Here is a 15,930-nt window from a genome sequence, read left to right as displayed (position 1 = left end):
TCTGTTAACAGGGGTCACCGATTGTCCATGCTATCCAGCTGACTTTACTTAGTTCATCGTGGCGCAGTAGGATGCATAGCCTCCGCCAAAGAGTGGGGTATCGCAACTTGGGCTCCGATGGAGATTTTCTTAAAATGAGAACTGATCCAGTTGTTTCTGCCAACCAACTGCTGGGCGTACTGAATCTGCAAGATGGCACCAGCACAAAATAAGGCTCGCTGGGATTACATGAAAGAGCTTCACATCAAATTTCTTGGCAACGCCTTACCTGTGCAATGGCCGGATGCTCACCGCAGCCTTTTCGAAGATATTCAGAAACTCGGGAATCAGAAATATTCGACCTTCAGCGAAGCCGTCTCTAATGACTCAATAGACAAACCCTGGAGACATCAAACAAAGCAGAGAGCAGCACGTCTGGTCCGGCGGAGTACGATGTCTAGGAATGATAGGAAGAACGAGGCGGGGTGGCGTTTTTCGATTGAACCAGAGGTCCTATATAGATTTACGGTTGAAGTAACCTGGTAAGCTATGATGAAATAAAAGTTTAGGGATATCCTACAACCGTGCTGACATACGTACGAGTCGTTTAGTCCCAGATGTCGCAGCAGGCTCTGGAAATCGGAGATAGAAGCCGCAGTGTCTTCGTCGCAGCCATTTGCTCAGTCATTAGAAGCTAGGCGTCGGCATCGTGAGCCATGTCAGTGTGTTGACCAGTGGGGTTACAACAGGTGAGCTGAAATGCACAATACGTGAGAATATATGGACAGCAGAGATCTGTGACTAGCTAACTTAGATACAGTGGATATGGGGACGGGGTGAACATGGTATTCTCAGATCGCGCAGAAGCAGCCATCAAACATGATCCACCTCTTCCCACACCAGGCCGGAGAAGAGGCCAAGTGTCGGAAGAGCCAGATAGAGTATATGGCCTGCGAGATACAGGTAGCTTGAGAAACGTATTGAACTCTATAAACAGGTTCACAGTGTCTGATGGAAATTTTCAAAGCCTCAGGGAGACTATTGAAGTCAGCCCTTTCGACGACGAAGGTGAGCAACTGCTGTTTCCCTTCTTGATCATGGAGGCCAAGTCCGGCAAAAACGGGGACACGGCAGCTATGGAGATGCAAACAGGCTTTTGTATTCGGCGCCTATTGAAACTACAGCATGAGCTAGGAAAGGCTGGTGAGTATAGATGTGGCACGTTTGAGCCACTGGTCTGGTTTTTATCGTGGTCTGGGGAGCAGTGGAATGTGGCAGGTTGCTTTGTCAAAGAGACGCAAAGCCATGTTGAATGGGTAAGAGTCCCGAAAGTCTCATCGTGCCCTCCAGCTCTCTAATATAGGTTTAGCTGATCGCTAAACTGTGGGGTGGTGATGTAACTAGCATGGATGGGTCGCTGCAGCTTCTTCTTATTATTGACTACATAGTTGATTGGGCTCGCGACGTCTATCGGGAGTCTTTGCTAGCCCAGCTCAGAAGCCTGTCAGTAGAGTGCGTCCCCGACTCTGACTCTGTTATATTATCCACTTTTGAGCGAGGCTCCACAGTGTCGACCTATCGTTCCGACGATCCCGCCGACTTTCTATCTCAGACCTTACCACAGTCAGTTGTATCCAGTGGAGACTTCTTGAATCTCGTTCATGCAGAGGGGGTTGTGAGAGACGCTTCCGTCATTGATTCTAGATTCATGGCTCTGTATATAACAGAGCGCGACGTGGAGCCATTTCGCCTTTCGTTTGCCTCTGAGGAAACGTACCAGGAGAGCATAGCGAAGATGTCTACGATCCTGAAAGACTCGTGGCGCTTGGTGCCAGATGCCCTGAATGGAATCGAGGAAGCTTGGACAGGGACTTCCAGACCGGCGACTTGTAGAGACGCGCCAGACCGAAGCCCCTTCTTTTTTGTCGGATTCACTTTCCGGATGTTCGTTGCATCAGACTGGCAGCCAGTACGCCAGCTTGTCTGTCTCGCCATCTCCAGCATGGCGGTAGAGAAGATTTGGGGGAGCGAAATGTTAAACGTCATTAACAGCGGCCCAATATACACAGATCGCGAGACAGAGAGATTTCTTAATTTCTTAAAAGGCTCATCTGTTATGGACACCCTAGCGGCCGCGATATCCATGCAGTGCCTCTCCAACACGTCGCGTAGACGCGGAGGGCCCATTGCATCCTCGCTCAGCTTCAAACGCGACGACTCAACTTCTGTTCTTGAGTTGGTGTCATTGGTCCTTAAATCACACACTATCGGACGACGTCTGTCGCCGGACCCCTATTTGCGCTGCTCGCATATGCAAAGCAAACAAAGTATATTTACGGATGGACCGAAAGTGTGGCCGCAACTAGAGCAGCTAATGCTCCACCCCAATGGCACAATCCTTGTCGACAGCGAGCAACAGAGCCCTAGTATTCCTCGTCGATGCCTTTACATCGTTGACGGCTCGTATGAATATGGCGATGCAGCATGTTTGGTGGAACGAATGTCTTATGAGGGCACTTATTATAGCACCGTTCCCTTATGTCCTAACCATGATCCAGCAGAGTACTTTCCCTACATGAATCGTCCATTAGACCATGCCAGATACTGGAGGATCGAAAAGTCCCCTGAAAGCTTCCAGCACTGGATTTCAGCACTGCAGGAGCATACTTCCATTTGTTCTACCCTTCATGGATCGTCGTCTTCCCCAATATTGCTTTTATCCTCTGATGAAGCCTCTAGTGACGACGATGAAGATGATGGCAACGAAACAAGACAAATTACCGTAGCGTGGAAAGAAGAGCATTAGATTGTCGTTGATGGAGCTTGCGAAATTTCGGCGTCTCTGATATTTCGGGCATCTGAATCAGTAGTAGTTATTTGTTTTGGTCATGAAAGGAAATACAAAGTTTAGGCTTGCTATTATACAGGTTCGTACTGACACAAGATTAGTAAAGCGGTTGGATATAGCTTGTCGCCAGATTCTATTTAGTTCGTCCCAGGTCGAAAGGCAGCGGCAATGCAAATTTGTGCTTGACCTTGGACCTCTTGGCCTGGAGGGCAATGAATCGTTGCCTTGATATTGCGGCCATTCACTTCCAGTTTGATACTATAATGAACTTCATAGTACACATCTCCCACATCGTTAATTCTCTCCTCTAGCATATTCCTCGTTCGAAGACTTTCAAGGGATGCTTCAACAAATCCCGCTATACGATGACCTGACAATCAAAATTAGTCAGGAACCGAAAGTGCTTGGCTTATTATTTTTCAGCGCAACTCACCAGAGTTCATCTTGTCATCTATGCGGTAATGTTGGTGGACCGGCCCGTCTGAGAAATATAAAGTCTCATAAGCAGTCATCTCCTCTCCTGGTTTGAATGCGCGATGCATGCAAATTTCAGTAGACTCCCCCTCGTCGAGAATTTGGTTCTATTCGAGCATCAGCGATGGGCCTGGTGCAACATTGTGTCTCCAGGGCGACTAAGGCTCAAGTCTACCTTCCGAATAACCCAGTAAAGGCAATTACTAATGTACCTCTTTTGAATTAGAGGGTGATCAAAGAAATGGACTTTTCTATGTCCCTTAAACCTCGCGTTGTATCGTTCACTGAGACATACTCCGAGATTCAGCCTAAGCTTCCGTCGTGGGCCGTCCTCCTTATTTAGCGCACGAAGGACGCCGCCCCGGGATACTGCGGTAGTCAAGTCTCTTGGATAAACCGTTAGCTTTGTGAATGGGAGAAACGTTGCAGAGGATAGGTTACATGTCCTGATGCAGATGAATTACTTTAAGTCTATCTCGGCCGAAAGAGTCGTTGAGGCGACGCTTCAGAGCCGGCGATCGAGAAAATCCACCAAGTAGGAGAATGGCCTACAGCTATTAGTAACCGCTACTATAATTTCAACAAGGTGTCTATAGGGACAGCAGCTGGCAGCAGGGGGCTTTACCGTGACCTCTTGGCCATCAAGTTGCTTCAGCTGTTCGGCGATCAGATCCACAGTTCCATCCAGGCTTCGCCTGAAGTAGTTATTCATTTGGTCCCTATTATACCGTCAGATAGTAGATATCCCTTGGACTCGCTGGTGGCTTACTTCGTAATGTAAAACATCCCAGTGCCAAAATTCCTCGCTGAGTCTTGCCTTAGCCCAAGAAGGCGCAGACTAATAGTCTCATCCTCCTCCCAGTCTCCCGGGTCGTAGTTTCGTTTTTGCTCCTGCTCGAACTTTCGAACTAGATCTTCTTGGATCACTGCTTCCTTGGACAACATGGGCTCCCTGCCCAGTTCAATAATGTGTGCTAGTCTTTCTCTAGACTCCTTAATAAAAGCTTGGTTGATATAGCTCGAACCGCAGTCCTTCCCTGTTGCCATTCTTAACGCATTGCCTAACATAAGTCCTAGAAGGGGGCGTTACCGGCTGGCATGGCTATTTCATCGAATCTGACGGGGTCCTTTTGCCGTACCGTGTAGCTGATCGCATCCTAAATGTACGTGGATTGTTAGTCACGCACCGCGGGCGGCAAAGCACAAGGATGGGGTAGTCTTACGACAGTACCACCTCCCGCATCGCAGACGACGAAGTTAGTCCCTTTCTACAGGTTGTGAGTATCACCAACAGAGGCGCAGCCACAACAGCCATACGCACCGTAATAACCCTTTGGATATTCTCGTGGCACAGTGCAAAGGTCACTGCAGCCTCAGGTTCATCAATGATAAACATTGAGAACTCCCTCCCGCTCATGTCCGTTTTATCCACTACCTCAAGCATAATTTCCTGCATTGTGAGCTGTGCATATGTTGACCACTTGGATGGCACGCATAGTGCTAGCTCGACCTCCCAAGTATTATTGAAACCCTCTTTTTCCCCCAGTTGACTACGAGCATGCTTGAAGACTTTCATAAGATAGTCCCGAATAGCGTCTCTGGCAGTTTTACCTACATTGCGGAGTGCCTTCCTCGGCTGTGCCAGCTGGTCATTGTCTAGGTCCCCCCCATCATCATCCAGCAACAGCTTCGGAAGTTGAACGATGTAATCTATCGACTCTGTATCATCATTTTCTGATAGAGTATGTAGCGTATATTGCACATCATGGCCCCACAGGAATTTCCCGTCACGATACCAGCTTTCACTGGGCACAAATGGGCTCCCTGGGTGAACGAATCGACGGGCCCGCGGCCAGTTCGCAATGGATCGGATACCTAATGGATGGACGACTGTGGGAGGGTTATTGGGATCGAAGGTGATATATGAGATGGAAGTCAAGGTCGTCCCATAGTCGAGGCATAGTATAAGTTTACTGGGAGGGACATTTTGCTCTAGCCGTGGAGAGTGTCGCAGATGAACGTCATCCTCGTCCGATACCCGGCTCGAGGAGGCACTCGTCGAGGAAGCTGGAGGGTCAAGCTTTCGCCGTACGCGTCTGGGTGGATTCGATCGCCGGGCCATAGCAAACTGAACCTGATGCTGTGTAATAATGAGCACATCACCACTAGACTTCAGGTAGGAATTTAAAGCGCTGCACACGAGGCAGAGTGCAAGGCTGCGACCGGTAGGCAGCAAGAGCCCCTGACTGAAATTGCTTCACTAGCTAGTCCGGTTGGGATTAGTATGCTGTATACTAGCAGGGGTTGTCGAAGCCTAGTATTGAACAGGCAGGTCGGGGGCTAAATTAGTCTTGGCCCTTGTTATCTGAGCGCGCATCACCAACACCCCCTACATTCAGTCTTCCTATTGTCCTTGACTGGATGAGCTATCCTGTTACTCAGTGAATTCGCACTTATACCTGTGGTTTTGCGGCGCCTGGTTCAAATTAGTGACACAATGGGGAGCCCTCCCGGTGGTCGTGGTGTGGGTGGGAGCCGATTTTACTACCTTCCCGATTACATCCCACCACCACACAATATCTCTTTAGGAATCACAGACGCCCATATCATTTCCGATGTGAAGCGGGAAAGGAAGCCTCCAGCGCGCTTTATACCTGGCGAGCGAGATATCCCGCCATTAGATGAATGGAAATCAAGGAAAAAAGCCCGCAAGTCAACGACGCCGGACGAACACAAAATAAAACAGAACGTACGTTGTCGTGGCAATTGCTAATTTCATCGATAAGTCGTGGAGAAAAGAGGGCAATCGTACTGACTATAATGCTCCTTGTCAGATCAGCGTTATTATCCCGCCTCCCAACCTCGGCAATGATTCCGATGACTCGCCGTTGACCGAGGTAGAGGACCTGTTGGGCGATATAGATGACCTGGCCTCTAACGCCACGGATGATGTTGAAGTAGCTCCTGCAAGGTTTCCCAAGGATCCCAAACTATATAATGCGGACGGAAATGGGAGACGCCAGCTTACGCAACAGGATGGGCGTGCTGGATGCCCAGGGGAAATGATCAATCTCCACCACAAGGCACAGCAGACGTCACCTTGCAGGAGCCATGAGACGGTATCGCAGCGAAAGGAAATAGACACTCTCCAGCGAGAAAACAACCGTCTTAGGGCGGAACTAGCCAATATCAGAGCATCGCAGTGCACGTCAACCAACGATCCCTTAATCACTATATCTTCCGCAGACGGATTACTTAGCCGGAACAACGAGATACAAAGGCTTCGCCGCCGCCTTTCAAACGCCCTTGAGCTTATTGAGCTTGCCCGTCCGCTCCCATCATACGACGACGCTTTTGCCACATCAACGGGCTTTATATACCAGGAAATGGATACATTGGGTAACTACGTGGTCTATACAGCAAATTCACTCTTTAAAATCCAAAGGCATGACATAGTGGATGAAACAATAGACCAGAATCTGACTCACCTCATCGAGAAAACCATTATCAGCAAAGCGATTCTATCCACAGAGCCCATATCAGCCTTTCGCGCCCTTACTTTTGGCTTTATTCAAGAACGTGTGTTTCACGCCCCGGAGATATGGAGAGAACTGCACTTCGACGGCATAATGTTCAGGCAGTACCAAAGTATTCTGGAAGAATGCAGTATGTGACAGCTTACCTTCAGCCACTTGGATCATAAGCAGTTAACTTGGCTCACCATCACTTAATTCAACTTTAGTATCACCTGAAACCCTAGAAAAACACCACCGTGCAACAGTTAATCTTACTCTATCGAGGAATCCAGAATTCAAGGAAGCATTTGTTTCGAAGTACGCTGATCAGATACAGTTTGAGTTCTTCAAAATGATGGCGCCTTTACTCAAGTCAGGAGACATGGGCGCTCACTTTAAGCGCCAAACGCGGACGTTATTCCGACATGCCCTTACCCTACGTGCGTGCTGCTATCCTCATATCGGAACGCGCTATCAACTGGTGCACTTCAAACCAGGTCATATATATGACCCACAGACCATGCGCGCGGAAGATGAGGCTGGAGCAACCGTACATGTTCCAGAGGACGGACGGCAGCGCCGCATTAAGTTGTGTGTTCATGGGCTGATGAAAGCCTATTCAATCCAAGAGAATAAGACTGGACTCGATTTGATCAAAGAACTCAGCCAGCCATTTTTAGTGGAAGGTGGCAAACATGGTCACATTATCAGCGATAAGGCAGCAGTTATTCTAGACGTATAATTGCTGAGAATATAAGCATTGTCTTACTATCACTATAATCTGGGCTGTAAGGCTCTCAGTAGGTCACGACTGAACTCCATTGGCATGACTAGTCGTCCGTACACATATGATGGTTCTTTATGTGCTTCATTATGTAGCCTAGCGGTACATACAGACCGACAAGGGCATAGTACCAAGACGAGTGCCTATAGTGGCAATAAAAGAAAATCCTAAATATACTCGGCCCGTGTTTTTTATGAGACAGGGGTGTGCTTTCAGGCCTCTGTCGGTAATCTGTTTCTGTAGAGTCAATCTTTATGAAACTGTTTATGACTGCAATACATTCTCTGCGATTGTATAAACGAATTTACCTAAGATTTAATCCGACGAAAGTAAAATATTCTAAGTCTTGAGATGGCGAACTTTACGCTTGCCCCGATACTGTCTACTCCGGAGACAAACATGACACTCTCGTACCTAATATGTGAGTATACCAATGCTAACCCACAAAAGCAATGACCTCTCTCTGAGTGAATGAATTTCGTAAAATATGTCCCAGTAAAGTCTAGAACTAGATACGTTGACAACCATCAATGCCCTTCGCGATTGACTGATAGTAGTGCTGGGTTCCTAATCTGGGTAGATCGTGATGACATGCAGCAAGCTTTCAAACACTCCACAAAAGCTGCCAAAGCGGCAAGGCGATAGGTGCTGGAGTGGTTCAGCACGGATATTTGTACGCTGTTGTAGAGTTTTTCTTTTCACCTGTTATTAAAAATGAAGATATTCGAGAAATATTACGCCAAAGCTTGGGGGTAGCCATCCATACTTCGATTTAAACGCGCAATATATTTTAGTAAAGAAGTTTACAAATGATACTAAACAGAGTTGAGTCCGATTCTTAATGCTTTAGTATCCTGTATCCCATTATTTCATTCTACTACCTTTGCGTATTACTTTCTTTATGACAAATATTTGATTTCTATCCAATCGAGTAGGTCAGATATTTACTTACAATAATCGTACTAGATAGATGTTATATTTGTTGGGCCATGGAATATGTTATTAAATTTGCCCTAATATAGACATCCAGCCTCCGAACGCGGCGTTGACCTCGGAGAATCTTAGTGCCTGCCTTGCGTCCTCTCATGGTTCATAACCTTCTGATGAAGATAAGAATCTCCAATTAGAAAGTATGTTATCGGTACTTTTCTATCTGTCATAAATCAAGACCCAGGAAGGTTATCAAGCTGTGGGGACAAAAATATTCATCCACTCGACAGTTCCCCCAATTTGAAGCCGTCCGCGGACTTGGCCGCGGCCAACTTCTGGTGTCCACCCTGGCCGCGGCCATCAGAGAGAGCGATATTTAATTCTGGGGTCTGGGGTAGAGTACAATGGCCCACTATACGCTATTTTATCAATCATGAGTGATAATCCAAGATTTGAGCATAGTGGCACTGTCGATGAGAAGGCTTTGGAAAACAATAATCCCAAGGTTCGTTTTGACCTCGAGTCGAATATACTTTCTTATGTCTCATTTCATGTTTCATGGAGCTGACTCAAGTACCCACTGCTTCAGGATAATGCATCCTTTACTGACATTGCCAACGCTACTACGTTCGAGACATACGGCCATGTTCAGAGAGACCTGAAGGCTCGACATGTAACCTTCATCGCACTCGGCGGGAATCTTGGCACAGGGCTGTTTCTGGGTATAGGACGGGCACTGAGGACGTCTGGACCGCTCTCACTCTTCCTTGGATATGCCATTGCCAGCTCTGCTGGCTTCATGATGATGATGGCGCTGGGAGAAATGGCCGCGTGGCTGCCGCTACCTGGTGCCATTCCCCAATTCTGCGCCCGCTATGTCGACGATGCCCTCGGTTTTGCTGTTCGCTGGAACACTTGGTTTACGGCAGTCATCACTCTTTGTGCTGAAATATCAGCAGTCTGCAGCATAATTCAATTCTGGTCGGGTGCTGAGCATGTTAGCGTTGCTGTGTGGATTGTGATTCTCATCGTTGCCCTGCTGGCACTCAATATACTGGCAGTCAAAGTATATGGAGAAGCTGAGTTTGCTTGTGCGGTGATCAAACTCTGTGGAATAATCGGTCTACTTATCACAGCTCTCGTGATTGATCTTGGAGGAGTCCCAACCCAGAATCGGCTCGGATTCCATTACTGGAAGACCGACGGCATCATGAAAGAGTATATTGCGTCAGGTAGCACTGGCCGGTTCTTGGGGCTTTTTTCCACACTAGTCAATGCTTCGTTTTCCCTGGGTGGTGTTGAAACCGTCGTAGTCGCCGCTGGAGAAGCCGAAAATCCGCGACGAAACATCCCCAGGGCCATTAGACGTGTCTTTTGGCGACTCTTGTTCTTTTTCGTCCTTGCCTCCTTCGCGCTTGGACTGATTTGTCCCAGTAACAATTCTAGGTTGCTGGGAGATAGTTCTTCCTCCAATGCTGAGTCTCCCTGGGTGATTGCAATCAACCTAGCGGGGATCAAGGCCCTGCCATCCATTGTTAACGTTGTGGTCCTCATCGCCGGCATTTCCTCCGGGAATTCATACGTCCTTTATGGGATCCAGATATCTGTATGCCTTAGCTTGCAACCAGCAGGCTCCTAGGATCTTCCTACGTTGTACCGAACAAGGGATCCCGATTTACGCCCTTCTGGTGACCATGTCAATCTCTTTCCTAACATTCATGTCAATGGGCTCCAGCTCAAACATTGTCTTCCAGTGGTTTCAGAATCTAACCACAGTTTCTACTTTGTATGGCCCCATTACCTCTCTGTGTGGCATGTTTAAATTAGAATACAGAATGTACTCACTAGTACAGGTACACCTGGATCTCCATCTGTATCGCATACATGCGCTTTCACGCCGCTCTCAAAGCACAACACATTGACCGATCAGACCTCCCATTTTCATTCCCGTTACAGCCTTACTCCACATACTTTACGTTGATATATCTATGCATTGTGGTCTTCTTCAACGGCTTCGATTCTATTGCCGGTGGCTTCAACCTCCCAGGGTTCATCACGTCATACATCGGCTTCCCCCTTTTCTTCGGTTTCTTCCTCTTCTGGAAGATCTTGAAGCGCACAAAATGGAAGCGGCCTGAAGAAGCCGATCTTTTTACCGGAAAGGCTGAGCTAGATGCAATAGAGTGGGCTCGGAAGATACCGAGGAACTTTGTGGAAAGAGTGTGGTTGGCTTTTATTTGATAGGTTTGCGGCTGTGTAGCTATGTTTATGGCGATTTGTTTCTGGTATGATTTCACATTCTTCGATATATGTATGTAACGAATTCACCAGTGAATGTCACTATCTATCTAGGTATTAGGACTGTCTTCTGGAGTTGAACTAGTACGCTTCGTGTCTCATAGTAGGTATAGTATAGTTTAAGCACCGTCTGCTTAACTCAGGATACTTCTCCGGGACGTCTAAGATATATGATCCGTAGAATGAAGAAGTCCTATGATCCATGCCGAGGGTAATACCATATCTTGGTGGTTAATTATCAACCAGCTGGAGTCAATCTCTGTCTCCCCGCGATAGAAAGCGACGGGATTTTGGAAGAGTAATCGGCAGATACACTGAACCGGGTGAATTAGCGAGGAGGGATTACAAGAGCTGTTTCGCTTATAACATACAACGAAAATAACGAATCCCGCACCTTGGTCTACACCATGATAGCTAGCTGTAAATATATCAATCTCGAGTTCACTAGTATAGTACCTGGCTATCCTAATTGCAGTCCCAATAGAACTCCGAAGGGGTATTGGGAAAGAACGATTTATGAAGGGCAAATAGAAGGCGAGCAAGCGGTTCAACAAGATTGACAACCAGGTGGAGAAGAGTGATATAGGAGGAAAATGACTGTGATAGTGCAACTTTGGGATTTTCGGTATCTTAATATGGCTTATCTTGAATTGAATAAAATGGAATGATGTGGGTGGAGGCGGCAAGGAATCGTATAGATCTGGCCGAGGCCATAGGTATGGAGAAACGCCCTCCGCGAACTGGCCCTTGACCGCGGCCAACTGAGCCGAGGAAGTGTGTCACTAAAGAGGAAATAGATGAGATTAATTCATAGCTTGCACATTCTGTCGGAATGACGAGTAAGAATAGACCTGGGCGTTTGACTGATATGGGGGAAGGAGACAAAGCTATCGGCATAGGATCTCTACAGAAGCGGCCTGCTGCCTCAGTATTTGTTTTAGTGCCGGACCCACCACTTCGCCGCGGGAAACCTGGTGATATCAAGCCCGTCTCTGCTATGACACTAGAACAGCTAAATGTTACGAGCAGCATGACCTGGGCAAAAGCTCAACCAACCGATCCCCGCAGGATTCAACGATCAGATCATCATGAGCATGGAGGAAGAATTCCTCTTTCCTCTTTTCCATTCCAGCAGACGACATCGACTTTGCCACCCACATAAAGATTCCCTATCAACTGCCGCCCCAGAGACAGGACGCCAAAAGAATATTTTCAGTCCGCTAAAGACTTTCTCCTTTGATCTGCCGGGGAATTTATAAGAGGCATCTCAGGAGGAGAGCTGCAACGAATGTCTATTGAGAGTTTATGCCACGCGAAGTAGTGGCGTAGACTCTGTCAAGGCAGCTAGTGTGTAGGGTTAAGAGCATTGACACACGTGCAATTATACATCTCCTATTTAACTTGTATAGCTTAGGTGGAGACAGAAACACGAAGGAGTTTCCCATGATGCCCTGCACTTTGACCAATCAGAATAGTGTTTTTACTTCCTATGAGGATGGCCAAAATTGTGTTCTTTACTCAAAGGTTGTCTGGTAAGCTGAGATATTGGAATTTCATCATAGGGTCAGGTGTCGAATGTTGATTATTGACAGCTTCTGGGGAAGAGGGTGGAATAATTATTTGTCTGGGCACGAGCAATTTTGGTGGCCAAGGCTTGGCTCTCTATGAGGTATTTACAGCAAAACAAAGAAGGCCGAGTTATAATTTTACGGAGCACAAAGCCTAGAATTAGAGAGGTGCTGGAGGTAAAATGACAAGATACAAGAGATAAAAAGAATAATCAAACGGAGATAGCCTATAATCAACAGATTAGGAGAAAAGAGTAGAGAACAAGAGAGGGATAAAGCGTCAACCCCGTCAAAAAGAGCAATATAAATTATTACGTCCGAAGATGACTGAAACATAATGCATGCGGTCAATGGAAAACCAAGTCCTAAGAAGGGGGAGAGTACGATCAATCAGGTGGATGGATCGATAGGGTGTATGTTTATAGCGCCTTCACAGCCCCTATTATATGGCCAAGGCGGTAGAGCTCCGAAGGTCTCAGACCCTAAACCCTAAATTTTGGCCCCTTCAGAGCTGCACCCCGAATTGAGCCGAAGATCCATACTGGTATTGTCTCTTGTCAGCTCGAGGTTCCTTATAATTGGCCACTATCCATCCCATTGATCAGTGCGGGAATCTCCGGGATGGGCCGGCCCACGACAGCTAGCCACTAAAGAGTCGATCGTGGACTGTGCATCAATCTAATTCCAATCAGAGACATATCCCAGAGTACCACAAGAATGGGCCTAGCCCCATACGGTGGCTATGAGTTCTATTGTTTCCGTTCGCCATGCCACAAAATTGTACCTCGCTCGAGCCCGACCACGAGAACTAAGATCATGATATCCTCCAGCATTCACGGTCAATTAACAACGTAGAATCTATTGCACTCCTAAGTTTAGTTTGGTTTGATAGGTAGCTACTTAATGGTTCAGATCACGAGCTGTCGAGGAGGAAAGTCTGGGAGGAATGCTTGCAGATCCTTCAACCTTGCACGGTAAGCGAGAAACTACTGAAAAGCTATCAAGAGTCGAACTTTCAAGCGGAATTGGAAAGCTAAGAATAACAATGCACACCACAGGAGATTTGAGTATAAAAGCCCTGGTGACAGTCATCCCGTTCCTCTCTCTTAAGACGAGCTCTCGTCATCACCTTTTTTCTGTCACCAAACATTTGTCTCCTAAAAAAAGTCAATCAACATGAAATCCACTTTTCTTCTCTCTCTCTTATACCTTTCCTACAGGGTGTCCTGGGCTCTACAGAAGTTTTAGGTGGTTCACCTGCTACGATCAACGACCTTCCCTATCTAGTCAGCATTTCGAAATCAGGCGCATATACCTGTGCTGGTGCTATTATCAGCGGAAACTGTGTTGTTACTTCTGCACAATGCGTATATGGCCTAGAGGCATCACCCACAAGCTTTTCCGTGAGGGCAGGCTCAAGCCAAACATCATCTGGAGGGTATGCAATTACGGTATCAAAGATTTCCCGGCATCCTCAATTCAAGCCAACCAGCAATGATTTCGACGTTACCGTGCTCCAATTATCTTCCTCTATCACATCCGGTCCGACTGTCAAGCTGGCTGAATTTGTCCAGTCTGGCCAGGAGCCAGCGGATGGGGCTGAATGTGTGGCTTCTGGCTGGGGTGACCTGGAAGGACAATTACAATCAGTTACACTGCCTATCGTGAACCGAGAGAAATGCAATGAGACTTATGCCGGCCAAATCACCGACCGTATGATATGTGGTGGCTCCGAAGCTGGTAAAGGTACCTGTCCAGGGGACCGTGGTGGCCCGGTTACTTGCGGTGGTAAACTTGCTGGAATCATCTCGCAGACTAATGGGTGCAACCTACTTGGTCTTCCGGACGTATTCACTGATGTTGCCAAATCTAGCATTCAATCTTGGATTAAGAGTCAGTAGTTACAAAGCGTTGCTGGTGTGTAATTCTGCGTCAAAGGACAGGATGTAAAAAATGAATAGAGTTTCAATGGCCATCACAATTTCAATGTTGTATTTAATGAACTGAAATATAATATAATAGCAAATCATATCGTGATATTATTATTACACAGAGACTTGTGCAGTTGTGTATTATTTGTTCTCTGGTAGATAAACACTCATTTCGAACCCATTCGTGAAGGGCAAAGTCATGTTGCGGAAGCTATTCCTTGGTTCTCTGAGGTAGGCCAGTAAGTCCGCATATCCCTGCGCACCCGAGATAGTGTTGTCGGTGAGGACCACGGCGCCGTGCCGCAGACGCGGTTGGACTGTTTTGAGCGTTGGGAGGGCAAGTTTCGACCAGACTAGTAGGTGATTAGTTCTTGCCCGACAATGACGCTAAGAACAGCACCATGTAAGAAACGGATACTTACTGTCCAGTAAGAGTAAGTCAACTTCTGGCAGGTTCTCCTTCAGGGTTTCTAGGAGATCGCCCTCGCGAAGATCAATCTCGTTTTCCACCACGGAGCCACACTCCTTCCAATAGTCTCTTGCAATTTTTGCCTTCTCCGGCTCTTTCTCAGTTGCGATGACCGTACCAGGCTTTCCTGTCGCGGCTTTCGTTTTGGCTACCGCGAGGGCCAGATAGATAGTGCTGACACCGAAACTAGTCCCTGCCTCCACCACGTTGGTGGCTCCCATCGCGTTGATTAATTGATATACAAACTGACACTTATCTTCATCGAGGGCGATGAATTTATCAAGCATCAGCTTGTCGAACTCGGCCGTTGCATCCTTGTCAGGAAGCTTGTCTTCGAAGTCTCCTATGACCGTGGCCGAGAAGACCTTGCCAGTTTTATCAATGGCAGCTTCCTGCTCCAACGACACTTTATGGAGTCTTGACAGGAGCTCTAGCACATGGGATGGTGCATCCACAGGTGACGAGGAGGACATGTCGAAGTGGAAGATGTTGACGTGGATCAGGGTGGGAACCTGACCGAAGGCAGCACTGTTTATGGTCTCTGGCGGATACAGGGGGTAATGTGGTGACTCAAGTTGTTGTCAAGTTCACCATACTATATAGAAGCAGGTACATTTCGAAAAGTTGGTTGTCTTCCGCACGTTCTATGCGCCCAGTTATACGGTCGGCAGTCTTGGCTTCTTGGAGACTTAGAGCTAGACTGGATACCGTTAGCATCGCTTCTGGGTCCTAATGTCTCTCCGCAGAGATCTCGGCTCGGCCTTTCGGGACTTCAAAGCTTGTCCCTACATCGTTAAACTCAAGTATTGAATCCAACGACAGTTCTCATTTTATCTGCGCCCCAAAAGGCCCGCCGACATATCATCATTGATATCAGGCATAGTGTTATCCTCGAGCGCGTGGATATTGCAATTTGAGGACCGAACGATGACTCAATTAGTGTATGATTCCCCATAACGCCAAGACAGTATTTCTGGTGCCCCTCATTTAGGGCTTTTTCGTGCCTGATGAAAGTGGGGAGCAGCCTGCCTTGGCATCTTGGAGAACTGGGTCCATCTACTTCGCTTATACATATATTTTTATTCAAAGCTTTGAATGATAGTATAGATATGAGCAACAGTTGAAAACTCAAAT

General features: G+C 47.2%; 6 protein-coding genes across 6 annotated transcripts; 4 read left to right on the top strand and 2 right to left on the bottom strand.

Moving 5' to 3' along the window:
- Nucleotides 1-29: 29 nt before the first annotated feature.
- BDV37DRAFT_201535 (uncharacterized protein) lies at nt 30-2,976 on the top strand. Its single transcript, XM_032079858.1, has 4 exons — nt 30-521; nt 591-728; nt 800-1,295; nt 1,349-2,976. Exons 1-4 carry the CDS (start codon nt 193-195, stop codon nt 2,783-2,785), a joined length of 2,400 nt encoding a protein of 799 aa, XP_031937877.1. The 5' UTR covers nt 30-192; the 3' UTR covers nt 2,786-2,976.
- BDV37DRAFT_286563 (Hsp70 family protein) lies at nt 2,965-5,423 on the bottom strand (the record flags this gene model as incomplete). The annotated part of the gene is made up of 9 exons (XM_032087942.1): nt 2,965-3,197; nt 3,261-3,408; nt 3,597-3,687; nt 3,743-3,849; nt 3,927-4,020; nt 4,071-4,338; nt 4,392-4,458; nt 4,525-4,569; nt 4,623-5,423. The coding sequence occupies 9 exons, from the start codon at nt 5,421-5,423 to the stop codon at nt 2,965-2,967; spliced, it is 1,854 nt and encodes a 617-aa protein (XP_031937876.1).
- Nucleotides 5,424-5,689: 266 nt separating this feature from the next.
- On the top strand, nt 5,690-7,602 carry BDV37DRAFT_257447 (uncharacterized protein). The gene is made up of 3 exons (XM_032082950.1): nt 5,690-6,050; nt 6,136-6,967; nt 7,044-7,602. The coding sequence occupies exons 1-3, from the start codon at nt 5,799-5,801 to the stop codon at nt 7,556-7,558; spliced, it is 1,599 nt and encodes a 532-aa protein (XP_031937875.1). The 5' UTR covers nt 5,690-5,798; the 3' UTR covers nt 7,559-7,602.
- Nucleotides 7,603-8,939: 1,337 nt separating this feature from the next.
- Nucleotides 8,940-10,771, top strand: BDV37DRAFT_296851 (amino acid permease-domain-containing protein; the record flags this gene model as incomplete). Its single annotated transcript, XM_032090204.1, has 5 exons — nt 8,940-9,035; nt 9,120-9,448; nt 9,533-10,112; nt 10,159-10,275; nt 10,487-10,771. The coding sequence occupies exons 1-5, from the start codon at nt 8,964-8,966 to the stop codon at nt 10,769-10,771; spliced, it is 1,383 nt and encodes a 460-aa protein (XP_031937874.1). The 5' UTR covers nt 8,940-8,963.
- Nucleotides 10,772-13,244: 2,473 nt separating this feature from the next.
- Nucleotides 13,245-14,297, top strand: BDV37DRAFT_296849 (serine protease; the record flags this gene model as incomplete). Its single annotated transcript, XM_032090203.1, has 2 exons — nt 13,245-13,477; nt 13,617-14,297. The coding sequence occupies exons 1-2, from the start codon at nt 13,343-13,345 to the stop codon at nt 14,295-14,297; spliced, it is 816 nt and encodes a 271-aa protein (XP_031937873.1). The 5' UTR covers nt 13,245-13,342.
- Nucleotides 14,259-15,649, bottom strand: BDV37DRAFT_257445 (O-methyltransferase). The gene is made up of 2 exons (XM_032082949.1): nt 14,750-15,649; nt 14,259-14,680 (listed from the first exon to the last, which is right to left on the bottom strand). The coding sequence occupies exons 1-2, from the start codon at nt 15,267-15,269 to the stop codon at nt 14,469-14,471; spliced, it is 732 nt and encodes a 243-aa protein (XP_031937872.1). The 5' UTR covers nt 15,270-15,649; the 3' UTR covers nt 14,259-14,468.
- Between the last annotated feature and the right edge of the window lie 281 nt (nt 15,650-15,930).

Source organism: Aspergillus pseudonomiae, assembly GCF_009193645.1.
Source record: "Aspergillus pseudonomiae strain CBS 119388 unplaced genomic scaffold BDV37scaffold_77, whole genome shotgun sequence".
Classification (NCBI taxonomy): Eukaryota; Fungi; Ascomycota; class Eurotiomycetes; order Eurotiales; family Aspergillaceae; genus Aspergillus; species Aspergillus pseudonomiae.
Note: the sequence above shows the minus strand (reverse complement) of the source record. Positions and strands in the feature narration are given on the sequence as shown.

Coding starts and splice junctions, on each gene's coding strand:
- BDV37DRAFT_257447 (XM_032082950.1), top strand. CDS start 5,799: ATGGGGAGCCCTCCCGGTGGTCGTGGTGTGGGTGGGAGCCGATTTTAC. Junction 6,051..6,135: donor AACACAAAATAAAACAGAAC/GTACGTTGTCGT, acceptor GCTCCTTGTCAG/ATCAGCGTTATTATCCCGCC. Junction 6,968..7,043: donor AAGTATTCTGGAAGAATGCA/GTATGTGACAGC, acceptor ATTCAACTTTAG/TATCACCTGAAACCCTAGAA.
- BDV37DRAFT_257445 (XM_032082949.1), bottom strand. CDS start 15,269: ATGTCCTCCTCGTCACCTGTGGATGCACCATCCCATGTGCTAGAGCTC. Junction 14,681..14,749: donor TGACTTACTCTTACTGGACA/GTAAGTATCCGT, acceptor ATCACCTACTAG/TCTGGTCGAAACTTGCCCTC.
- BDV37DRAFT_201535 (XM_032079858.1), top strand. CDS start 193: ATGGCACCAGCACAAAATAAGGCTCGCTGGGATTACATGAAAGAGCTT. Junction 522..590: donor TTTACGGTTGAAGTAACCTG/GTAAGCTATGAT, acceptor CGAGTCGTTTAG/TCCCAGATGTCGCAGCAGGC. Junction 1,296..1,348: donor CGCAAAGCCATGTTGAATGG/GTAAGAGTCCCG, acceptor ATATAGGTTTAG/CTGATCGCTAAACTGTGGGG.